This window comes from Equus caballus, chromosome 16, assembly GCF_041296265.1.
Source record: "Equus caballus isolate H_3958 breed thoroughbred chromosome 16, TB-T2T, whole genome shotgun sequence".
NCBI lineage: Eukaryota > Metazoa > Chordata > Mammalia > Perissodactyla > Equidae > Equus > Equus caballus.
This window is the reverse complement of record NC_091699.1, coordinates 84,597,371-84,623,681: the sequence shown is the minus strand read 5'-3', so window position 1 is coordinate 84,623,681 and position 26,311 is coordinate 84,597,371. Positions and strand designations below refer to the sequence as shown.

General features: G+C 38.1%; 2 protein-coding genes across 5 annotated transcripts in view; one reads left to right on the top strand and one right to left on the bottom strand.

Annotated features, from left to right (window-relative positions):
* The window catches only part of CEP70 (centrosomal protein 70), a 59,455-nt gene extending 43,995 nt beyond the window's left edge, over window positions 1–15,460 (top strand). For all 3 annotated transcript variants that reach the window (XM_070239104.1, XM_005600956.4, XM_005600957.4), the window contains exons 13-18: window positions 5,975–6,142; window positions 9,874–10,020; window positions 10,198–10,366; window positions 10,549–10,663; window positions 11,970–12,049; window positions 14,713–15,460. In XM_070239104.1, coding sequence (XP_070095205.1) covers window positions 5,975–6,142; window positions 9,874–10,020; window positions 10,198–10,366; window positions 10,549–10,663; window positions 11,970–12,049; window positions 14,713–14,774 — 741 coding nt within the window. In that variant the 3' untranslated portion in view covers window positions 14,775–15,460. The remainder of the gene's footprint in view (window positions 1–5,974; window positions 6,143–9,873; window positions 10,021–10,197; window positions 10,367–10,548; window positions 10,664–11,969; window positions 12,050–14,712) is intronic.
* Window positions 15,461–19,889: 4,429 nt separating this feature from the next.
* ESYT3 (extended synaptotagmin 3) overlaps window positions 19,890–26,311 on the bottom strand; it is a 49,248-nt gene continuing 42,826 nt past the window's right edge. Inside the window, exons 21-23 of one of the 2 annotated variants that reach the window (XM_023621008.2) lie at window positions 22,714–22,819; window positions 21,822–21,871; window positions 19,890–21,484 (exon numbers count right to left, since the gene is read on the bottom strand). In XM_023621008.2, coding sequence (XP_023476776.1) covers window positions 21,448–21,484; window positions 21,822–21,871; window positions 22,714–22,819 — 193 coding nt within the window. In that variant the 3' untranslated portion in view covers window positions 19,890–21,447. The remainder of the gene's footprint in view (window positions 21,485–21,821; window positions 21,872–22,713; window positions 22,820–26,311) is intronic. The other variant, XR_011427368.1, reaches the window with a different exon arrangement.

Below are 26,311 nucleotides of genomic sequence, written 5' to 3'. Positions count from 1 at the left end.
TATATATGTACCACATCTTCTTTATCCATTCATCTGTTGATGGGCACTTAGGTTGCTTCCATATCTTGGCTATTGTAAATAATGCTGCAATGAACATTGGGGTACATAGGACTTTTGGGATTGCTGACTTCAAGCTCTTTGGATAAATACCCAGTAGTGGGATGGCTGGATCGTATGGTAGTTCTATTTTTAATTTTTTGAGGAATCTCCATACTGTTTTCCATAGTGGCTGCACCAGTTTGCATTCCTACCAGCAGTGTATGAGGGTTCCTTTTTCTCCACAACCTCTCTAACATTTGTTACTATTAGTTTTAGATATTTTTGTCATTCTAATGGGTGTAAGGTGATATCTTAGTGTAGTTTTGATTTGCATTTCCCTGATGATCAGCGATGATGAGCATCTTTTCATGTGCCTATTGGCCATCCGTATATCTTCTTTGGAGAAATGTCTGTTCATGTCTCCAGCCCATTTTTTGATCGGGTCGTTTGATTTTTTGTTGTTGAGTTGTGAGAGTTCTTTATATATTATGGATATTAAGCCTTTGTCAGATATATGACTTGCAAATATTTTTTCCCAGTTAGTGGGTTGTTTTCTTGTTTCAATCCTGTTTTCATTTGCCTTGAAGAAGCTCTTTAGTCTGATGAAGTCCCATTCGTTTATTCTTTCTATTGTTTCCCTTCTCTGAGAAGACATGGTGTCCAAAAAGATCCTTTTAATACTGATGTCAAAGAATGTACTGCCTATGTTTTCTTCTAGAAGCCTTATGGTTTCAGGTCTCACCTTTAGGTCTTTGATCCATTTTGAGTTTATTTTGGTGAATGGTGAAAAAGAATGGTCAATTTTCATTCTTTTACATGTGGCTTTCCAGTTTTCCCAGCACCTTTTGTTGAAAAGACTTTCTTTTCTCCATTGTATGCCCTCAGCTCCTTTGTCGAAGATAAGCTGTCCATAGATGTGTGGTTTTATTTCTGGGCTTTCAATTCTGTTCCATTGATCTGTGCACCTGTTTTTGTACCAGTACCATGCTGTTTTGATTACTGTAGCTTTGTAGTATGTTTTGAAGTCAGGGATTGTGATGCCTCCCGTTTTGTTCTTTTTTCTCAGGATTGCTTTAGAAATTCGGGGTCTTTTGTTGCCCCATATGAATTTTAGGATTCTTTGTTTGAAGGGGATCTTTTTTTCCGTTACATTTTCTAATTGATTATTCCTGGTTCTTCATATATCTCTGTGTTAATTACATGCCCAGGCACCTTTCTGAAAACTGTTGTGTTTTAGATAATTCTCTTGTACCCAGTATATAACTGAATGGCTTTTACTTCATTTTGTTTCTTAGATTCAATTTGAGAGGCTTTGTCCTTTAACAGGGGAATTAAACCATTCATGGACATTGACACCAATTCATATATCTGCTTTTGTTCCTGACGTCTTACTTTCTGTTTGCTATTTACATGGTTTCTTATTCCATTCTTTTCTTGACATTTGCTAGCTTGAGATTTCTTTGTCTTTTTTTTCTCTTAAAGTAGTTAGGACATTCATTTTCTTAATTCTTTTCTATTCATCTAGTGATTACCCTTAAAAATATATTTTTTATCCATATCAAACTCTTTCTGAGTAAGATAAGACCTATGTTGTAAATTTTCTTTCTCTAATTCCCATCTCTCTGGGAATTGTTTGTCATTTTTCCATTTCCTCACTAATACATCTTTGCTGCCAGTCATCAGAGTGTGAATAAGCCGTAAGAAAGAATATGCTCTGCTGTCGGTAATTCAGGGGAGGAGATTTAATGAATTTTTTCTGTTAAAATGATGTGTTTAAATATAAGAGAAGTGAAATGGTGAAATACACTCTCTTGAACTAAAAACAAAAAGCTCCTCAATAAACATCTAAAGTAATATTACCAGGAATAGGGACAAAGATTCAAGATCAAAATGGCATCTTGTCACAACCAGAAGGACCCACAACTAAAATATACGACTATGTATGGGGGGGATTTGGGGAGAAAAAGCAGGAAAAAAAAAAACGGTATCTTGTCTTTATACTTGTGTAACTGTTTATTAAATAGGCTGGGCTTCATGGTGGTAAATAAGCAAATGGCTTTTTACTCTTCTTCCTTTAAACTTGTTGTTTTCAGTCTTTCTTCCCTCTTCTTGGATGATATATAAGGTAGAACTCATTGCTTTTGGCAGAGGGGTTATAGTCACATATTATACATATTAAGATATTTAAAATTCAGTGCAGGCATTGATGATATTAGGGAATTATTGTTAATTTTTGTATGTATAATAATGATAGTGTGATTTTGTAGGAAAATATGCCTACTTTTTTTTTTTTGTTTTTTTACTTTTCCTCCCCAAAACCCCCCAGAACATAGTTGTATATTTTAGTTGTGGGTCCTTCTAGCTGTGGCATGTGGGATGCCTCCTCTCCATGGCCTGATGAGCGGTGCCATGCCTGCACCCAGGATCCAAACCGGTGAAACCCTGGGCCACCGAAGCAGAGCATGCGAACTTAACCACTCGGCCGTGGGGCCGGCCGCACCTACTTTTTTTTTAAGCTGGGAAAGATTCGCCCTGAGCTAACATCTGTTGCCAATCTCCCTCTTTTTTTTTTCCCTCCCCAAAGCCCCAGTGCAGAGCTGTATATTCTGGTTGTAAGTCCTTCTAGTTCTTCTATGTGAGACATTGCCTCAGCATGGCAGCACAGACGAGTGCTGTGGTTCTGTGACTGGGAACTGAACCCAAGCTGCTGAAGTGGTGAGAGCACTGAACTTTAACCACTAGACCATCAGGGCTGACTCAAAGTATGCCTGCTTTTAAGAGATGCATGCTTAAGTATTTGAGGGTGAAGTGTTATCAGGTCTGCATTTTCTTTAAATGGTTCAGCTAAAAAGATAGATAGCTGGAGTGAGCAAATATGGCAAAATGTTGACAATTGTTGACTCTAGATAGTGATTATATGGGTATTTGTGATGGTTCATTTTATATATTAAATTGACTGGGCCATGGATGCCCAGATATTTTGTCAAACATTATTCTGGGTGTGTCTGTGAGGGTGTTTCTGTATGAAATTAACGTTTGAGTTGGAAGACTAGGGAAAGCAGATTGCACTCCCTGATGTGAGTGGGCTCATCCAATCAGTTGAAGGCCTCAATAGAACAATCAGATCTTGGGACTTGTCAGGCCTGAGCCAGTTCCTTGTAGTAAATAAATACACACACATATCCTATTGGTTCTGTTTCTTTGGAGAACCCTGACTAATACAGTGTTTCTTATTTATATTCTTTTTATTTTTTTGTATGTTTCAAAATTTTCTTGATGAAAAATTGGGAGAAAAAGTCATTCAAATCTCAGTCAAGGGGCTGGTGGAGTGGTTGGGTTCACATGCTCTGCTTCGGCGGCCCAGGGTTTCACTGGTTTAGATCCTGGGCACGAACATGGCGCTGCTCGTCAGGCCATGCTGAGGTGGCTTCTCACGTGCCACAACTAGAAGGACCCACAACTAAAAAGTACACAACTATGTGCCGGGGGGCTTTGGGAGAAAAAGGAAAAATAAAATCTTAAAAAAAAAAAAACTCAATCAAAACTTCAATCTCATTTAGTTCAAAGCTTCTACTTTATGCCTAGTTTATTTCATGCCTGACCTATGCTTCTTCAAACAAGCAGTGTGGCGAGCGGCTGTGGTCCATTTCTCTATTGCCATTGCTCCACCTTCTCTCCTAGTCCTCTGCTGTATCTGGCTTCTCCAAGTTTGGCAGTGAGGGTGCATGTTGGGTGAGAATAGAAAGCAAGAGAGTAGAATCTTTCTTGACTGGTGCTGGTGCAGTCTAGCACTGGTGCCGTGTTGTGGCTGATGACCAAATACTGCCTGTTTTTCTCTTCAGGGAATGCTTGTGTATACGTGTGTGTGTGTGTGCACTTATTTCCTCCCCACCAACTAGGGACTTTGGCAATGTACCGTTAATTCTACGGGCAGTGCACTTTCCAGCTGACCTCTTATGAATCCCTTTCCTCCTCCTGTTCAAGTGATATTACCCCTGAGTCTTCCAGCTATAGGTAGTGTTCTTTCATGAAAGCAAAGCTTGACTCTCTTCTAAAGTGTCTGCTTGGCCACAGGGTGTATTCTTGGCCTACCACAGTGTAAAAGGGCAGGCTTCTCTTGTTGCTGCCTCCTCTCCTTGCTCTCTTCCATCTTTATCTTTATATGTATATCAGTTCATTTTTGCTGTGTAACGGACTCTCCTAAAACTTAGTTACTTAAAATAACAACACTTTAATATCATTGTGCTTGGCCAGCTGGGCGGTTCTCTTGATTTTGGTTGGGTTCCCTCATGCATCTGCTGTCAGATACAAGTCAGCTAAGTGGCTCTGCTTCTGTGAGTTGGGTGGGTATTGGCTCAGGGTAATAGGGATGACTGGGGCATGTGTCTTTTTATCATCCACCATCTAGCCTGGGCTTGCCAACACAGCAACAGAGTTCAAAGAGAGAGAGAGCAGAAATAATCAAGACCCTTCGAGTCTTGGAGCCCACGCTGGCACAGCATTACTTCCTTTTCTGTGGGCCAGCGCAAGCCCCAGGATCAGCCCAGATTCAAGGAGTAGAAAATAGACTCCATTTCTTTTTCTTTTTTTTTTTTTTTGAGGAAGATTAGCCCTGAGCTACTAGCTGCTGCCAATTCTCCTCTTTTTGCTGAGGAAGACTGGCCCTGAGCTAACATCCGTGCCCATCTTCCTCTACTTTATATGTGGGACGCCTACCACAGCATGGCGTGCCAAGTGGTGCCATGTCCGCACCCGGCATCCGAACCGGCAAATCCTGGGCCACTGAAGCGGAACGTGCAAACTTAACCACTGTGCCACCAGGCAGGCCCCTAGACTCCATCTTGATGAGAGAATCCTGCAGTGTCATACTGCAAAGGGGAGAGGATATAAGGAAGAAAAATAATGATGATAATTTTTACAAACAATCTACTACAAAATATGGATGCATACTGCTGGACATACATGTAATCCGCCTTGGTTCTCCACCTCCATCATGGAGTGGGATTGTCCTGTAAGCTTCTGAAGCTCGGCCAGTATCAGCTCCCTGATCTCTTTCAGGAGTTCTGCTGCCCTTCTTAGATTTGGTGTGAGGCAGAGGGAGAGGGGGAACTATGTGTCTGCTCTCAGTAATTTAATGGAGAAGAGTTAATTGTTTTTTCCATTTTCAAAGAGGAGTTTAAACATAACAAGTGAAATACTGAAATGTACTCTCATATACTTAAATAACAATAACAAGACTGCTTGTAAATAAGCATCATAAGTCAAATTCTCAGGAGACCTGTAGTTTTCTGTAGCTTTCTATGGGAAGAAAAGAAAAACAACACAGCATTTTTCACTCACTAGGTCTGTATATTCCTTTAAAAGACATTCGTCCTGGTGAATCCTGTCCAATGACTCTCTAACATTTTCTTAGATAGGCTGGTCACTATCCAAGATCACTTTGATCACCTCTTAGCGAGACCTACGTGCTGTTTCCAGGTTTTCGATTTAGAAGGTGTTGAACTTATTTATTGTCCTTACTTTGAACTTCAAGTGAAGCTATGAAACAACAGGAAATACCCCTTTTAACATCCTACTTCGCTTAAATATGAAGAGATAGAAAGTGGGAAATGTGGGACTCTAGCTAAGGATGTCTGGATGGTTACTCTTCCCTATGTGGATTATAATCATTCATAACTACTTTCGAATCTAAATGGTTTAAAAATGCATTTTAGTTTTCCTGTGAAGTCTGTGATCCTCATTAGGACTGATGTGTTTAATCATGTTGATGAAGCTGTTGTCCTTCAAAGCATTACCTGTCAATCTTGTTAAAGATCTTAATGTCTAAAATTAACTCTAAAAAATGTTACTTTGAATGTAAAGCACTCCTTTAACATATATCACTTTGACAGAGCAATGATAAACATTTCAACTAAAAACATTGTCTTTTTTAAAGGTGCTGAGTAGCATCAATTCAATTATTCACAATCCAAGAGCTCCAGTAATAATTTATAAACAGAGCAGAGGAGCCCAACATTTCAATAAAGAGCTTGTTCAAGATTGTGGATTTGAGCATCTTGTTCCTATAATAGAAATGTGGGCAGATCAACTGACTTCCCTCAAGGTAAAGGGTTGAATATTGTTTACATGCTTTGAAAATACATTGGAGTCTATGGCTTTATTAATAGAACTAGGCTTAATTTTTTTGTTTGTTTAACTGTAAAGCTGAAAAGGCCTAGTTTATCTATAACTTGAATCTTGGTACTTATGTATCTGTTTTGAGTACTACGTATTCGCTGTTGTCATTACCATAAGCTTTGCCTCCTATAAAGTTCTACCAAAGAAGACATGTTTTAGGCCTGTTGCATTGTTGAAAATCTATAGTGGATCCACTTTGCACTTCTAGGCCCTTCCCTGTTCTACCTTCGTTTTCTCTTTTTGGTATCCTCATGCTACAGATTTTCCTGGCCCTTATTCCTCTACAGATGTAATGTCTTATTCTTATTCCATTTTAACTGGAGGTGTTTTTTCTCTTTTTATATTTTAAATTATTTTTCTTCTCTCAAAACTTAGCTTATCTCCATGTCTCTCTATTCTCTAGAGCAGGTTGTAGTCAGATAGCAGCCAGTACCACTCTTACCTATCCTGTCTATCCATGGAAGATTAAAATCTCTCCACTTTATAGAGTTATTGTGTATTCTTTATTACATAACTTCAGATTTTGTTCAGTTTTTGTTGAGTAGTTCACTGAGAGGTGAATTGCTAAAGTCAGTATTTAATTTCTATTCCCCTTAAACTTTAGATTTTTCAATAACCTATACATAGAGATGTAGCAGCACCTCTGTTCATGCAGGTGTGATTCAACAGTAGTGTTTGTCAGGAGAAGACTTAGTGCATGAAGTGTAGATAATGCAGAATATGTGTGTAAGAATGGGTAGGCTCCGTGAGTTTTGTCTTTTTTGTTTTCTGATGTGTCCCAATGAACCTCCTGATACTTGATGAGTGCTCAATATTTGTCAAAAGAATGAAGCAGAATACACATTTCAAGACAACCAAATGGAGATGATGCTGAATTAAAAGAAAATTTTAATGAAAACATACTTGTAACTGATGAAGCAGTCTTCACATTCAGCCTAATTTAGCCTTCCTTTTTTATATAGGGCTCAGATAGAGCTACAAAATAAAAAACACTTTAATTAAGTGACAGTATTGGATTAATATACCTGTTTTATAGGTCTGAGTTCCTCCAGTTTATATCTCAGAAGAGGGTAAAATGATTAGTGGTAGGTTATGTAAATCATGGCATTTTCCCAGTCATTGCTTGTCTGGGGGTTGGAAGAAATCGTGCTAACTCCTTTTCTCCTTCTCAGGGAAATGGGCTAGAAAATGCCCCAGCCTTCCCAAGAGAAGGGAAAAGACTAGCAGAGAAAGCTGACAAAGGGAAGAATCAAATAAATGGATAGTTATTATTTACTATATTCAGTGCATTGAGGGTGGTATCAGAAAAGGTGAACACGAGATTTAGACTAATTGGATGGTCAAAACATACTAAAATATGAAATAAAGTTTAACCATTCAGGATATCACTAGAAGAAATGAATGCCATAAAAGCAGCCCATGATGAAATACTAAGTGAATGATGCAGATAACTCCAGATTCTGGAGGAGGGAGAGCCTTCAAGAAAAGCTTCACAGAGGTGATGAATTCTTGCTACTTGCAGTTTTCCCGCTAGGAGACAAGGAGAGTTAGCTTTATAATTAGAATATTCTGAGGACCCCCAGGAGGAATTTACTTGTTCTACTACTCAAGGAACTCATGGATTTTAGGCAGTGCTTCAGATATTTTTCTTATGCTGCAGAGTCAGGATCCAAATTGAGAAACGACATGAGGTTATTTGAGGCCTCCTTATATGAAAAGTTTTCTCTGCCATAGCAGCCTCTAAGTTTGGGACAACCATCTTCCCAGATTAGTTGTTCTCTCAGGTTAGATTTTGCTTAAAAGAGAAGAATGGGAAAAGCATGGAGCTGGCTGTCAGCCTCCTTCCTTCTGTCTTTCTCACCCGTCTGTCCGGGAAAGGTGAGCTACAGACACAGAGGCTCTCGCAACCCAGTACACTCTTGTATGCCGAGTCTTTGCCATCCCCCACTGCTCCAGAGGCCAGCCATACGCAATCAGACAGGACCTTGGTTGTATTTCTGCATCCCTGCTACTGAGTAATGTGGTGAACCTAGGAGGCCTTCTTTTAGATTTCTCAGGGTTTGCTTAGATAGACTGTGCTATAAGTAGACCAGAACATCTGTTTTTCTTAACCTTGTAATACTTTTATTCTCAAGCAAAAATTTATATTTGGTGCGTTTTTCACCATAGACCATTTCTTTATAATCACACTTTGTTGATGGAGCGTTGGTTAATGAAGATATCATTATGCTGTGACTTCCTGACTTTTTTTTTCCAATTCTGGTGGCACTTATTACTTAAAACATTCATTTGACACGGAATGTATTGCCTTGAATTGCTAAAATAGGTAATTGCCTTCTTACCAAATGAAAGGTTAAAGATATGAGTATGTGAGGTCTGGGCATTAATTAGAGAGTGTTAAATAAGCAAAGGACTAAAATAAGAAGTTGGAAAAAGAATTTCCTGTACCTCTTTCTGTATTTTGGAGTTGTGCTGTCTAATACAGTAACCACTAGCCACATGTAGCTTTTGATCACTTGAAATGTGGCCAGTCCTAACTAAGATGTGCCGTGAGTATAAAATACACGCCAGATTTAGAAGACTTAATATTGAAAAAAAATAATTAAAATATTGATTATGTGTTGAAATGAAAATATTTTTGATATATTGGGTTAAGTAAAATATATTACTAAAGTTAATGTCTCTTGTTTCTTTTTACCTTTCTAAGTGTGGCTACAAGACAATTTAGAATTACTGTGACTCACGTACGTTTCTTTGGGACAGCATTGTTCTGAAGGGCCAAGCACTGCACCATGCACATAGCAGATGCTCAGTAGATATTTATCGGTTGGCCAGTCTTAGTATTCTAAACTTCCAGTAGCCTTGCCTCTTGTGCAGTTTTAAAATACGTTAGGACCACATGTCTAGGCCAGGAAACTAAGTAGACTGTCATGAAGATTAAGTAGAATTAATTTAGTCATCCTTTCAAATTAAGAATTGCCTGGAGATACATGCTATAACATGGATCAATCTTGAAAACATTATCATAAGTGAAAGAAGCCAGTCACAAAAGGCCACTATTGTATGATTCCATTTTATGTGAAACGCTGAGAATAGGCAAATTTCATAGAAACAGAAAGTAGATTAGTAGTTATTCAGGAACTGAGGGCAGGGGAGAATGGGGAATGACTGCAAGTGGGTATGGGGGTTTTTTGGGAGGTGATGAAAATGTCCTGAAATTAGCTAATGGTGATGGTTGCACATCTCTAAATGTATTAGAACCACTGAATTGTACACACAAAGAAGGTGAATTTTATGGTATATGAATTACATCTCAATAAATCTGTTATGAAAAAATTAATGGCCAGAATACAAAGAACAAACTTATTTTTCTCCATCTATAATTCAAAATAATTACTTAAATAAATACTAATAATATAATTACTTAAAACATCCAGATATGGGATAAACAATATATAATGTTTTTTGTAAGGCCTATATTTACCTGGAGAAAACGAATTTAACACACTTTTTCTAAACTGGAAGTTGTTTTTAAAAAAATACTGATGATGATTAATATATATATTAAACCTGCCTGGATAATTATATTTTATCAGCATTATTATGGAAAATATTTTTTAAAATCAATAATACCATGTCATTTCTTTTGTTATAAAGGATTTATATAAGTCCTTGAAAATACTATCTGCAGAACTAGTGCCTTGGCATAATTTAAAGAAGCAGGATGAAAATGAAGGGATCAGAGTTGAAGATCTGTTGTTTATAGTAGATACCATGTTGGAAGAAGTTGAAAATAAGGAAAAGGTAATACTTATGCAAATATTCACATTTTAATGTAATCTTATCTTAAAAACTGGTAATGGTATGGATATTGATATTTATTCTACTAGGATTCTTTGTCTTTTTAAAGTTTTTATTAAAGATTTGGGGTTATTTTAAGATGTGAACTATCTTTTTTTTTTCTCCCTCTCTTTTGGACAGGACAGCAATATGCCAGACTTTCAAACTTTGCAAGCTATTGTTTCTCACTTCCAAAAATTATTTGATGTGCCTTCTTTAAATGGAGTCTATCCCCGAATGCATGAAGTTTATACTAGGCTTGGAGAAATGAACAATGCTGTGAGAAACCTCCAAGAACTCTTAGAATTAGGTGATGACCCTTTGTTCTTTTTGGCCCCCATTTAAGAATTATTCCTGATAAATCAATAAAATATAGGTAAAACAGTTTAAAGCAAAAAAAAAAAAAAATGAGGATAACTGAAGCAGTGTTTGATTTAATGATTTTGAAAATTCTCTTTTGAAATACCCTATCCTTTTATTTCTCCTTTGCAGATAGTTCATCCTCATTGTGTGTGCTGGTGAGCACAGTTGGAAAATTGTGTAGGCTGATTAATGAGGATGTGAGTGAACAGGTTACGCAGGTATTGGGACCTGAAGACCTCCAGAGGTATTTATTTTAAAAAGTTTTCGAAGTATCATTCAGAATGCGTGGAGTGGTAAAATTAAAGACTTTCGAAACTTTATAAGTTATTTACCTTTCCTGTTTGGAATAGCGTCTTTTAAATAACTAGACAATTGAAAATGATCTCCCACCTTAGGAATGGAGAGAAGGCCAACTATTTCAAGATAAAAGTAGATTGTAGAGCCTGTAAGTTTCCATAGGGTAGGTCAAGACTCCAGCGTTATTGCTGTAAGCCTCTTCCCAGGGAAAATTATATCTGGAGAAATTCAAACCTGGTTAGCAACTTCATGTGAGTTCAGAATGTATAAACAAGTGCTATCTTTAGTACACTACCGTAGACCACTGAATAGTCCCTCACAGTATATTTATTATTTGATTAGAAGATAAATGGTAAGGATTTTGTAAAAAGCTAGGCATCTCTAACATAAAACCTAATGGTTTTTTTAAAATACTGAAACATTTTAGCTTTGCTTAAATGGACTCTTCCTCCCCTGCACCCCTCTCCAAATGTTACACTGCAACATTTGGGAAGGGGAACACGTAGTATCCCGCCTGTTCCATATGTTCTGCAGGTTTTCCAAGAAGAGCCCTTACCTAATCTGACATTTGAGTTTTCTGATACTTGATTTTTTTTTTTTTTTTAAAGATTTTATTTTTTCCTTTTTCTCCCCAAAGCCCCCCGGTACATAGTTGTATCTTCTTCGTTGTGGGTCCTTCTAGTTGTGGCATGTGGGACGCTGCCTCAGCGTGGTTTGATGAGCAGTGCCATGTCCGCGCCCAGGATTCGCACCAACGAAACACTGGGCCGCCTGCAGCAGAGCGTGCGAACTTAACCACTCGGCCATGGGGCCAGCCCCTACTTGATGTTTTTAAAAGGAACATGTATCTCATATTGGTCTTTCCCCCCTTCCTACAGTTTTCCTGACTGCTGATACTTGTTCTTAATGTTTAATAGAATACTAGATATTCAAGCCAATTATTTTTAGAGAATGTTATAAAATCATGGTCTCTTAAGAATCCTAGAGCTAAATGGAAAGTTTCCCAGATTAGGAATATTATATAAATTTAACTTTGGAACAGATGTTTACACTAATAATAAGAGATTTTTCTTTTAGAAAAATGATATTAATTGAACAAAGTGCTCAAAAAGGAAGGATTGTAGTAAATGATCATTAAATTTATATTTAAATCAGCAGGAAATTTCTTTCCATTTTGAAAATGTTCTGTTTTCAATCAGAGGCAAGAACTTTAAGTTGGAAATTCAGTGTAAACTGTGCATTTTTTTTTAAAGCATTATCAACAAATTGGAAGAACATGAGGAATTTTTCCCAGCATTTCAGGCCTTTACTAATGACCTTCTTGAAATCTTAGGTAAGACCTCTGTTGGTGGTGGTTAAATTTCCAGTCTTAAGATGTGAGCAGGTTTGAGAGAAGAGTGTTCTTTGTCACTGGCTTGGTGTTTTTCCCTAGAGTGTTTGTAGAAAGTGTCTGGAAACCACTAATGGTTCTGGAAGTGCACTCCCACCTCACAGCTGGAGCTGGTTGGGATTAGTCTACAGGAGAGAGACACGTGCTTTAAGGAGCTGGGCTGGCTGCCTCGTTTTGGGACCTTAAAATGAGAAATGGCAGTACTCTGGCTATGCCCAGTTTTAACCTTGACTTTGTCATTCCCAATTGAGAAACCTTGGTAGAATTTATGATCTTGGAAGATACTTTTTTCATCCCTTTTTTTTTTTTTTGAAGATAGTTCCTACTGGATGTTTTTAAAAAATATACAAATTAAATTTCCTTTTGAGGTGATAGGAAGTAATGTAAAGTAAACATCTGTAGAAAGGAAGAGAGGTTTATAAATCTGTAGAAGGAAAGAGCTGCATTTATGCTCTTGGTCAGACTGAGGGCTTTGTTAGTATAATCTCTCTTAAAAGGAAAAAATGTAATTTGCTTAGGAATCATAGGCAAGATAGACACCAAAGCCTCCTATTTTAAGTGCGATTGTATATGGCTATAAAAATAATTTGTCTTATTATTAACTCTTTCTAAAGTTTAAAGTGATTTATTCACTAATGAATTTTTTTTTCTAAATAGCTCATTTGAAAAAAAGTTTTTTTAAAGAATGGCTTCTTGACATAGAGTAAATTAGAGGAGGAAATGAGGTATAGTAGAAGATAAAGGAATGAGTAAATTAAAATTTGGAAAGAATTTGGATAAATGAAAACAGTATCTGACTGGAGTACTTAGGTGAGTGAATATAAAGGAAGTTTCGTGGCCAGTTTTCTGTAGTCTGTGAAAGCAAATGAGGCAGTGAGTGAGCGTGCTTCAGAGATGCTGGTATGTTTGAAAAGGTCATAGGAAGGGAAAATGTAATCTGAAGGTTAAACTCAAGATGAGACATGAAATTATAGAAATGTGTTGCCTCATATCTCCAAGAGCCTTGTTTCATAGAATAATATGATTTTAGTTGCTTTGGGGTAACAATTAACTTAAACAGTGAGGTTCTCATCATTAATAAACATTTTAATAGTTGTGCTAGTAACACTTATTTCAGAATTCTTCTGTAGAAACCTCCTCTCAGATATTATGATACTTGGTATGGGGCTTGTGGGATCATTTGCTTCAAGAAACCAAGTCATCCTGCAGATGAACTCCATATTTTGGTCACAGTTGAAATTCTTGAGTTAAATATTATATTTAACATTGTGAAAGTTAAATTTGTTTTGGCAAGCATGAATATTTTTATTATTACTAGATGTCGTGTTAAGCATCTAGAACAACAGAGCGGTGTACCAAATACCAGATATGAAGAAGGTCTGTCTTTTTCTCATAGAGGGATGTGATTAGCTGAAAAAATTCTCCTATCAGCCAAGAGCCTTCTCTGTGAGGTTCATTTGTAAGGCAGATTTCTCATTTAGTGAGAAAACAGGTGTGATTTCAGAATGGGGGGTCAGATTATAATTTGATCTTGTACCTTACCACAATGTAAGGCGTGAACCAAATTCTCTGTTGTAGATTTGCTTTATTTTTTTCCTTTCCTATATCTTGATGCTGTATTTATAAGTGGATCCAGACAAGTATTCTGACTGAAGTCAGGAGCTTAAACATCATGAGTCATGTGTTTAGGCTAAAGGAAGAACAACCAAAATCCAGCTAAATGTGGAGGGAGAGAGGTAGGATCCAAGGAGGCATGTTTTATGTAAAGGAAATGAGTTTATGAGAACAGTAAGCTAGCAGAATAATCTAGGAAAAAGTGGTGAGAATCTAGAGAACTTGCCACTGGGACTTAACTTAAGTAGGGCTGGAGTCTAGATAATGAGAGAAAGCACCGCTTCCTCAGCAGTCAGGAACCTTCAGACAGTGAATTCTAAGTTATGCTGGTTAGAAGAAGGTAGTCTTAGGAAGAGAAATCAAATTCAGACAGAACCCGGCAGAGAAGAACCTGCACTGGTTTATCTGGTAAGCTGGGCCGGGCTAAGCTCTATGAGACATTGCACCTGAGCTTTGTACTTGGAGAAGCCTCACACCTTTTATTAGGTAGATGTGTTTCATCCTAAAGGTGGACCTAAGAGGGACTCTACTCATGAGAAATCTTTCCAGGAGAATTAAGGATACAACTGTGTTCCATGAGAAGAAATCCCAAAGTCTTCAGATGGAGACCCATGAAAGAGACAGCCTCTACCTGGGATTTCACTATGTGGGCTCACCCAAGTAACCACAGAGACTTAAAGAGGCAATAGCATAATATCGTAAATGTGGCCAGTAGGGTCTGTTAATAGGAGCACATTGCTAATGAGATTAATATCACACTTAGAGGATGCTTGTAGGTAGGTGGTAGCTATACAGACAGATGCCCTGTGAAACATCTGTGTCTGAGTCACTGATACTCTTATCACCACTGTTGGAGAAAATTTCATGTGCCCAAAAGCACTAGTGTTGTTGCCTTTGTGTTTGAGGTTTGCCTTTGCATAGAGATTCTCATTTCGTCTGAGTCTGTCACTAGATAAAGCTACTCTTTTATTATTCTTGTTTTTCTGTTACAGAAATTGATGACTTGGATGCCATTGTACCTGCAGTAAAGAAATTAAAAGTACTTTCATACTGAAAACAAATCAAATAATTTTTACTGTGTAAATTGCATTCTTAACGTTCTAAGTATTTTGTAGGATTGATCTTACTTTGAGACAAGGGTTATAAAAATGTATTTACTCTGAGAATTCATCCCTTTCTTAGAATTGGGTCCTTGTCCATCCATGTAATTTTTAACTTTGAGTTCTTATGTAGAAAACAGTTGCTAAGTTAAAGAAGTAAGTTAACTTTAGATCCTTTAATCATTTCGTAAGCAATTCTTGAGTGCTTAAAATTTAAGATTGTTTTAAAGTATAGTGTGTGAGTAAAAGAGAAACTCAGGGAGAGATATTGCAAGTAATAGAAAAGTTATATTTAAGTTCAGGGTTTAGTGACCTTTTTGGTTCTGGGAACAAGGAATGCCAATGGCTCTCTTACATCCAGCCAGTAGAAAGCTATTGCTTTCCTGGCAAGGAAATGGCACATTCTATTATATCCCTTATGGCACGTGCCCTTTCAAAGCAGGGGGAAGGAAAGGAAGAGGGAGAAAGTGTTTTATCATTGTTTTGGGGTAGGAAATGAATTATGAAGTGAAACAGATGAGTAAATAGATAGTAGATAGTCTCTCTTTTATAAAAAAGTGTCTTTTTTGCAATCTTGATGTAATGTACTTTTTATAAGGGCATGAGATCTTAAATAAAATTTTTGTAAAGAATTTCCAAACGTAAGTGTCCTCAGTGACTTATTTGTATTACTCACAAATAGTAGGTCATATTCTCTTACTAGGCTGAGCATTCCTTAGGCAACTGGTTCACACTTGCTGCATTTTACGTAAGAGTACTTTTCTTGCTGCCTTCTACTTATTCTCTGTTCTTAATATTCAGTCTGATTTCCTTAAGGGACCAGTGTTGTGCCTCATATCTATAAGTACAAGCCACTTTGGGTTAGTGCCACTGCCCCTACCCTGTTTATAAGTAGCAGGCCTAGGAAGACTTCTCAGTTATTCTTGTTTGTTGTCATGTAGAACATGGTAAAGAGTTTCCAGGAAGCAGCATGGTGGAATGGAGAGAGTAAATGTCAGTAGGTAGCATCCAGATCCTTGGTGGTGTGACCTTAGGGATTAGATATAAAATAATGTCTTAAGTTTGATACCTCAACCCAAGCTTGACATAAGGGAAGCCATATTGTAGAAAAGAGACCATATTGTAACTTTGAGAGACCTCTGACTAACTAACCTGGCTAGATATGCACCCTCCAGGAGATCCACCTGCTCTGTAGATTTTATGACCCCTGCTTGTGTATGTCCCTCCCAGCTGCGATAAGACGATAGCTTCATTCCTTGGAGTTCCTTAGGAATGTGATGACACCCGAACAGAGAGTCTATGCTGACTGTCACCATCAGTGAAAACTGAAAGATCTGGTAACACCAGAGGGTCAACATTCCTAACCCCTGCCCCATAACCCACTGGCCCATATAACCGCTTCAAGATTCTGTGCCTCCTTCAGGTGGTGGTTTTGGACATGAGTGGGCCACCTTCCCTCTTGCTAGCAAGCTGCAATAAAATGCCCTTTCTCTGCCACCATCTTGCCTCTTGGCTTTTGTCTTGCAGCAAGCAGATCGTGCCCTTTGTGCAGTAACAGGTTCTTTCTAGATTTAAAATTCTTTGTTTTGTTAGCCTGCAGTTACATTTCTAAACACTAGACTACACTTTGTGAAAGAACCTGTGTCTTTCACGGATGTATAGAAACAGTATTTGGATAGTCATAATGTAAATACTCTGAGTTGATTAGATTACTCCAAGAAATTGCTATGAGACAGTTATAAAATGTAACAGTATTTGAAAGGAAGAAATGTAATTTAAAAATAATGCCAATCTAAATTTTGTCAGCTAGTTTGAGAGTCTGTGGTTAACAGCTTGAAACAGAGGTTTTCAAACTCCTCCTCAGAGGCCTAAGAGTTCCTTGGAGGGCTACAGAGAGAGACAGTGCCACTAGAAGGAACAGCCGCAGGCCTCTCTATCAGGTCTACCTTTGTCTAGTTTTAGTTATTTAAAATATAAGTAAAGATCTACAATTATTGTTTAGCTCTTGATTTTTTTACAATTTTATTGATGTATAATTGACATATAATGAACAGTACATATTTAAAGTATACAATTTGATAACTTCTGATAAACATATACACCTTTGAAACCATCACCACAATCACAATAATAAATGTACCCATCACTCCGAAAGTTCTCTCTTTGCCTTGGATAATCCCTGCTCATCCCCTCCCGTCTCTAGGCGTCAGCTGATCTGTTTTTCGTCACTATAGACTAGCTTGCATTTTATGGGATTTTATCTAAATGGAATCATACAATATGTTCTTTTTTGTTTGGCCTCTTTCACTTAGCATAATTTGAGATTTTTGCATGTTGTTATATTTATTAACAGTTCATTCCTTTTTATTGCGGTGTAGTATTATTGTATGACTATACCACAGTTTATCTGTTTACCTGTTGATGGAAATTTGGGTTACTTCCAATTTTTGATAACTATGAACCTTTATATTCAGGTCTTTGTATGGACATATGCCTGATATCCAGTGTCTTGAAAACTGTCATTTTCATGTATTTTGCCTGTTTTTTGTTGTATTTTGATTTTAGTTTTTGTTGGTACAGGCAAATGGGTACTTTTTTTTTTTGAGGAAGATTAGCCCTGAGCTAACTGCTGCCAATCCTCCTCTTTTTGCTGAGGAAGACTGGCCCTGAGCTAACATCCATGCCCACCTTCCTCTACTTTATATGTGGGATGCCTACCACAGCATGGCATGCCAAGCGGTGCCATGTCCGCACCTGGGATCTGAACAGGCGAACCCCGGGCTGCTGAAGCAGAATGTGTGCACTTAACCGCTGCACCACCAGGCTGGCCCCCAAATGGGTAAATTTGGTTTCTGTTACTCTATCCTGGTTAAAAGTGGAAGTTTAGAAGTATTAAGTCTGAAAATATGTAGGATTTCTTAGGTTTTTATTATTTTTCTCTAATTTTATCACATTGTAGTCAGAGAATATGGTCTTTTTGGTATTGAATCTTTGGAATTTTTGAGACTTTTGTGGCTTTCCATGTGATGAATTTTATACATGTTCCACATGTTCTTTAAAAAAAGTCTAATCTCTATTTGATATATAGTGCTATTATGTGGTTTAAATCTGCTTCATTTCTATCAATTTTTTATTTGCTTGATTTGTTAGTTTATGGAACTCAGATTTCTCTATGGGTTTGTCTAATTTTGTTTTATATATTTTGAGCCTATTTTATAAGTACTTATAAATTCATAGTTGATAGTATCTTCTTGATTAGTATCTCTTTATTGCTACTCATGCTTCTTGCCTTGAATGCAATTTTGTTCTTTTTCCTTTTTTTCTTTTTAATTTATTCACTAATCTTTTTCTTGTAAAATATAAGACATCCTAAAATGGAATAAACCATAAATGTCTAGTGTAATAAATGCTTATAAAGTGAACACCCATGCAACAACCAAGAAATAGAACTTCACCAACACTCCGAAAGGCCTCTCCCACCCACCATGTGTTCCTTCCCCCACGAGGTAACCATTAGTTGACTTATGTTAATTACTTCCTTGTTTTATTTAGTTCTGCCACTTTTGTATGTATGCCTAAACCAAGATAGTTGAGTTTTGCCTGTTTCTGAACTTTATAAAAATGCAATCATATTATATATTCTTTTTTAATGTTTTTTATTTTGTTCAGTATTATGTTTATATTATTCATCCCTGTTGTAATGTGTAGGTGCAGGTCACTTGTTGTCATTGCTGTCTAGTATTCCTCTATGAATATTCCACAATTCATTTATCTGTTCTACTGGGGATTGACATTTGGGTTGTTTCTAGTTTTTGGCTATTGTGAACTTGCTGCTGTGAACATTCTTGTATATGCATCCTCGTACACTTGTGTGCAAGTTTTTAGACTCAATATCCAGGAAATAAAATGCCAAGTCCTAGGGGAAAATACTACTGTGTTTTTGAACCCAGTTTTTGCAGAAAACTTTGGTTGTTTGCTTACTTGTTAATATTTCTTAAACTATCAAGACTTATTAATTTTACTAACATTTTATGGATTTCTTTGCTCCCTCGTTTCTCCTGTGCCACTCCTGCCTTCATGTTACTTTTTTTTTTTTTCCCTGAGGTAGATTCATTTGTTAGCATGGCTGCTAACAGAGCGGTGTAGGTCCATACCCGGGAATTGAACCTAGACTGCCAAAGTGGAGTGCGCCAAACTTAACCACTAGACTGCTGGGGCTGGCCCATATTTTCCTTCTTGCTGAAATACATCTAGTGGCCATTTTTCAGTTTGCTATTCCCATTTGTTGCATATTTTTAAAATTGTTTTTGTTTTATAATTTTTGCCTGTGAGCTTCCCTTTAGTGGGAACTGTCTGCTGCAGTAGTCCCATGTGTGCCCTGGATGGATGTGGCAACCCAGGGGCCAGTTTTGTGCTTGCCTGTCAGGGCTTCTCATGGTTCCAGGTTCTAAACCAATTTCCACATTGGTATCAAGGTTTGGGGGTTTCCACACCAAATCAGTTGTGTGTAACTTCTGACCCTGTGCTCCTGTAGGCAGATTAGCTGATTGTTTCCACCCACTGCTGACAACCAATTCCTTGTCTTCATTGGCAGCCAAGGTGTTTAATGATGACACAACACTTCTCAGGCTCCTTGTCCCTGACACAGCAGCCTTGCCTCCTGTCTGGTGTGTGCTGAAGTTCTGGTTCCCTTCAACACTTAAACTCCCCTTTTACCCTTAGTGCTTTAGAGTTCCTCTTTGGGCCATCACCAGGAACTTTCCCTGTGTTACTTTTTAAGTAACCGTGTTTAAAATAAATGTCATTCACAGTTTAACTAGGTTTTCTATGTCTTCGGAAGAGGCAGGCTAGGTTTTCACTTGTCTGCTTTGTCTGCCATCTTGATCGGTGGTAGTTTTAGGGTTGCATTAGCAGCCTGTATCAGGATGGGATATGTGATGCCTTCCCTTACACTTCTCTGGTGCCTTAGCATCTTCAAGGCACTTGTCTATTCAGTGAACGTTACAATGTCATTGGGAGGCAGACAGGACAGGCATCAGTTGCCCTATTTTGTCATTCAAAATAGAAAAAGCAGAAACAAATTTTATTACATATGTACCACGTACTCAGCATATGCTGTCTTGGATACTGTGGGTGAAAATCAATTTAAGTAGCTTATAGTTCAGTTGGAGAGTAAGCAAACATTAAATGCCAAACACAATACAAGTAATTGCTTAGCATGTGACATTAGCAGATACCTGATAAAAAATTTTTTAAATTAAATGTTACAAGGCAGGGAATTGTTAAAATGAAAAATGCACAGTATTGACAGTAAATACTATAGGTGGTGGGGAGAGGCCATTTCAGTGTGGACTGGCTTAATGGAGGAGGTGGGTTTAAAATAGGCCTTTAAGAGGCAAGTAGGATTTGAGTAGGCAGGATATAATATTTGGACTATTCTGGTATAGAGCACCTGCACATGAGTAAAGTAGCGAAAAACTGGAGACCAAATTATGTTAGGTCTAAAAAGCAAACTGAGGAGTGGGTTTTAATCTTGTAGAATAAAGGACATCATAGATAGTTTATATGTGGGAGAAACATGACAAAAATTTTAATATGTTACCATTTTTCGTAAATGTGGCAGTAAAGGCTGTGGTGGGGACAGGAAACTGATGGCAGGGGGTGTTGCCTGAGTGGAAGGAGAAAAGAGGATTTGACCTCAACAACAGCTCTAGGAACATCAGAGAGGACAAGAATATTTGGTTTTATAAAGTTTGAAATGCAAAAGAGGCACTTGTTTAAATACACAATTTACATATTTTGCTTTTTACATGTTTGTTATTTAGGTGCACAAGCCGTCTCTTAGAAAAGTAGAGAATTCCCACATCTGTCTGAGAGAGAATCAAACAGCCTTTTTCCTTTCTGGCACTGGTGCTCTGTAGCAGTCTCCAGTGCTCTGCAGTGGGAGTGCAGACGTGGCCCTGGGTTTGGAACTTGGCTTGCATTTTCCTGTGGAAATCATGCCACATGCTGGAGTTTGGTCCCAGACCATCCCACACTGGAGATTTTAGCTCAAGGTATATCGCTGTAACATTGTTGCCATCAGAAAAGTACATTTTAGTTCCAAATCAGCTATAGGAACAAATCCCCAGGCAGCGAAGTACCAGCGGTGGCAGCTAGAAGGGTTAAGTAGTGTTAGGTCTTGGCACTTTCGGCGGGGGTCACTTTTTATTCCCATAAAAGAAACCTCCTCCCTTGGTCAGTTAGTGCCCAGGAATACTGGCAGCTGCTCCAGGAACAGTCCTCCCTCACCCTGTGTCTGAGACACGATGCTTCTGACACGCACATTCAGGCAAGTCCTAAGTCAGATGGTCTGTATTACCTACCAAAGGTGAAAACTCGCCACTGAGGTTTGGACAATTTATTAGGCACGAATACCCCATTTCTTTCTGGATTTGAACAATTAAATCCAACCGAGAGAGTAGTTCTTGCTTTTCCATATGTTTACCTCTTCCTAATACTATCCAGTCATGCAGTTAAATTTCACACAAGAACGTATGTATATATTTTCAGATGGCTGTTCTGGTTTAAATTACAAAATATACATATGTACACGTTTTCATATAAAGGTGATAATGGTGCTCATCATCAGCTTCTGGGCTGTCCATCTGGAGTCAGCTCATACCTGTAAGACAGTTGGGATCAGACTTGTGTTAGTATTGAGGGTGTGCTATGGCAGCATCAGGACAAGCCCCCTAGTCTAGCCTGCCTGGGCCTCTGTAGGGCCAGGGAACCCATCTCTCTGTAAATTGGCCAGCCAGGGTTAAGGCCAGAGTTTACAGAGGTCCTTTAGGAGAGTCAGATCTGCAGGCAGTTGAGATAATACTCTGTCCCTCTCCTTGATAACCAAAGGAGCTAAGATGTACTGAAAAGGGAGGGACTTGGGAGAGAGATTAGGTGGAACCATCTGAGACACTGTCCTGAGTAGCAGATTAACATGATAAAATGAAGGGTTCACTTACCATTGTGAGAAGCCCTTAATCAGATCTTCTTTTGATAAGTCAATCAGTACCTAAACAACCACAAATAATCAGTTCCCTTCCAAAAAACTGCATTAAATGAAACATTGGGATAAATGGAATTGATCACAAAAATGGCCTCCTTGAGTTTTGGAGTTTTGAGCAGGGGCCGTTTCCTTTGGCTTTCAACATGGAGCCTCTCCAGAAGGACTGTACAGACACTGACCTCAGTGTCCTGGGAAAAGGTGAATTCCTGTTTGGAGTTAAACCTCGGGAATTTATTTATGAATGTTATGGAAAGAGAGAACAACTTGCCTTTACTCATTAACTAATTCGTAATTTTAAGCAAGATACCATAATTATCTCAACTACAAAAATGGGGATAGTATCACCTACTTCATAGAAGCTTTAAAAAGATGAGTATAAGAAGGTGTTTATTAAAATACAACTACAAAGTATTATACAAATATCATTCTTTTTTGTCTCTTCTTGGCATCTTCCTGAGGATTACATTTCCTCTACTTCTACTTTAAGTAAAATCCCATCACCACAAAAATCTTGACATGATGAGATCCAGAGTTCACACAATGCTGTATTTATCAAAACAATTCTTAATACCATAGATGTTCAAATACTTGTGCAATGATGAATTTGGATAGATTCTCGAGTTTGTTAAAATAGAGTTTATCATATTAATTTGTACATCTATATTGTTTAGTTTCAAGAGTATTTTTAAAAAATCAAACACACATAAAATTAAAAAACCTCCCAATGAGGCTACACCCTCCTTGAGGTCTGTTCTGGTAACAGCCAGATGATCCCATCAGAATTTCTGCAAGGGCGGGTGCCACCAATGAGCTGCAGTTAGAGTACCAGGAGCCCCTCTTGTACTTACTTTTCCTAGCTCCTTCCTTCTGTGTGAGCCAAGTGGCCTACTGTTCTTCACTGCGACGTCTAGTGACCTCTTCTTTACTTCTTCCATGGGAACAAAAAATTCAAATCTTTAAGAAGCAAAAAGTCAGGAAATGAGATTTACATATTTTAATCATTTTTGTTGAAAAGCTAAAGTGTTTCTCCCATTTTCCTACTTTTAAAACAGAAGATGTAGACCACTAAGGGGAGCATCTAGAATAGTATTGGCTCAGCAGATACTGAGTGCATCATTATTACAGATAATTACTGTCTTGTTATTCACAAACCCTGGAAGTGTCAAGAGGCTGTTTGCCTGAGAAGCGCCTCAGCCCTTTGCTTTCTCTGACTCTGTCCTGGCTGCTGCGCTTTCAGCTGCCCCTTCTCACTCTGAACGGTGCCTTCTCATAGGACCACCTCAACCCCTTTTGAGTTGTTTCTTCTGACCCACTAAGGGGTAGGATGCTGAATAGTTAGGTTTGTTGAAGTTGCATGGAAAATAGTGGCCTCTTCCCTCTTCTGCTTATGGAGTAAGGCAGAGGAATCTTAGCGTACAGGCTTTGTCATGTGTTCACAAGAAGCCTCTAGACTCCTTACTTCCAGGTTTTGGGCGGTTTTTCTCTTTTTCGTTGAGGAAGATTGGTCCTGAGCTAACATCTGTGCCAGTGCTCCTCTATTTTGTTTGTGAGTCACCACCATAGCAGGGTTGCCAACGAGTGGTGTAGGTCCACACCTGGGAACCAAACCTGGGCCACCAAAGCCGAGTGTGCTGAACTTAACCACTAGGCCATGGGGCTGGCCCATTTTTTTTTTAATCTTTTTTAATTAATTTTTTATTGAGTTATAAGTGATATAACATTTTATTAGTTTCAGGTGTATAACATAATGACTTGATATTTGTAAATATTGCAAAATGATCACCACAGTAAGTCCAGTTTACATCTGTCACCATACATAGTTACAAAATTTTTTTTCTTGCCATGAGAACTTTCAAGATCCACTCTGCTAGCTACTTTCAAATATGTAATACAGTATCATTAACTATAGTCACCATGCTGTACCTTATAGCCCCAGGACTTATTCATTTTATAAGTGGAAATTTGTACCTTTTGACCCCCTTCACCCATTTTGACCACCCCCCACTCCCTGCATCAGGCAACTACCAGTCTGTTCTCCATATTCATGAGCTTGGTTTTTGGGTTTGGGGTTTTTTTTAGATTCCAAATACAAGTGAGATCATATGGTAATTATCTTTTTCTGTCTGACTTATTTCACTTAGCATGATACCCTCAAGGTCTATACATGTTTCACAAATGGCAAGATTTCAGTTTTTATATCTAAATAATATTCCATTGTGTACATACAGTCACGCATCACTTACTGACAGGAATACATTCTGAGAAATGCATTGTTAGGCAGTTTCCTAGTTGTGTGAACATCATAGACTGTACTTCCACAAACCTAGATGGTATAGCCTACTACACACCTAGGCTATATGGTACTATCTTGTGGGACCACCTTGTATATGTGGTTCTTTGGTGATTGAAACATCATTATGTGGTGCATGACTGTCCCACATTTTCTTTATCCATTCATCTATCGATGGACACTTAGGTTTTCTCCATTATCTTGGCTGTTGTGAATAATGCTACAGTGAACATGGGTTGCAGATATCTTTTCGGATTAATGTTTTCATTTTATTCAGATAAATACCCAGAAGTGGAATTGCTGGATCATATGGTAGTTCTATTTTTAATTTTTTTGAGGACTCTCCATACTGTTTTCTTTCTTTCTTTTTTTTTCTGAGGAAGATTAGCCCTGAGCTAACTACTGTCAATCCTCTTCTTGCTGAGGAAGACTGGACCTGAGCTAACATCCATGCCCGTCTTCATCTACTTTATATGTGGGACGCCTACCACAGCATGGCTTTTGCCAAGCGGTGCCATGTCTGCACCCAGGATCTGAACCGGTAAACCCTGGGCTGCCGACAAGCGCAACTGCGCCACCGGGCCAGCCCCTCCATACTGTTTTCCATAGTGGCTGCACTACATTTCCACCAGCCATGCACAAGCGTTCCTTTTCTCCACATCCTTGCCAACACTTGTTATTGCTTGTCCTTTTGATAGTAGCCATTCTAACAGGTGTGAGGTGATGTTTCATTGTGTTTTGATTTGCATTTCCGTGCTTATATTAGTGATGTTAAGCACCTCTTCATGTACCTGTTGGCCATCTGTATGTCTTCTCTGGAAAATGTCTATTCAGATACTCTGCTCATTTTTTATTCAGATTGTTTGTTTTTTTGCTATAAATATATGTATTGTATAAATTCTTTATATATTTTGGATATTAACTCTTTATCAGATATATGATTTGTAAATATTTTCTCCCATTCATTAGGTTGCCTTTTCATTTTGTAGCTGGTTTCTTTTGCTGTGCAAAAGCTTTTTAGTTTGATGTAGTCCCCACTTGTTTATTTTTGCTCTTCTTGCCTTGCTTTTGGAGTCAGATTTAAAAATCCAATGCCTATTGGCTAGCCTGGTGGTGTAGTGGTTAAGTTTGTGCGCTCCACTTCAGTGGCCTGGGTTTGGTGGGTTCATATCCCGGGCATGGACATAAATACCACTCATCAAGCCATGCTGAGGCAGTGTCCCACATACAAAATAGAGGGCACAGATGTTAGCTCAGTGACAATCTTCCTCAAGCAAAAAGAGGAAGAGTGGCAACAGATGTTGGCTCAGGGCCAGTCTTCCTCACCAAAATAAAATTTCAACGCCAAGACTGATGTCAAGAAGCTTACCGCCTATGTTTCCTTCTGAGAGTTTTATGGTTTCAGGTCTTACATTCAAGTCGTTAATCCATTTTGAGTTGATTTTTGTGTATAGTCTAAGATCATGGTCCAGTTTCCCCAACATCATTTATTGAAGAGACTGTCCTTTCCCCATTGTATATTCTTGGCTCCTTTGTCATAAATTAATTGACCATATATGTGTGAGTTTATTTCTGGGCTGTTTTGTTCTGTTGACCTTTGTGTCTGTTTTTATGCCAATACCATATAGTTTTGATTACTATAGCTTTGTAATATAATTTGAAATCAGGGAGCATGATGCCTCCAGCTTTGTTCTTCTCTCTCAAGGGTCTTTCACGGTTCCGTACAAATTGTAGGATTGTTTGTTCTATTTCTGAAAAATGCCATTGGAATTTTGATAGGGATTACATTGAGTCTGTAGACTGCTTTGGGTAGTATAGATATTTTTAACAATATTAATTCTTCCAATTCATGAGCATGAAATATCTTTCCATTTATATGTGTCATCTGCAGTTTCTTTCATTGTTCTATAGTTGTCAATATAGAGATCTTTCACCTCCTTGGTTAAATTTATTCCTAGGTATTTTATTCTTTTTGATGCAAGTGTAAATGGGATTTCTCTTGCTGATAGTTCATTATTAGTGTGTAGAAATCCAATAGATTTTTGCATGTTGGTTTTGTATCTTGCAACTTTACTGAATTCATTGATTAGCTGTAACAGTTTTTGGTGGAGCCTTTAAGTTGTTATATATATAATATCGTGCCATCTGCAAAAATG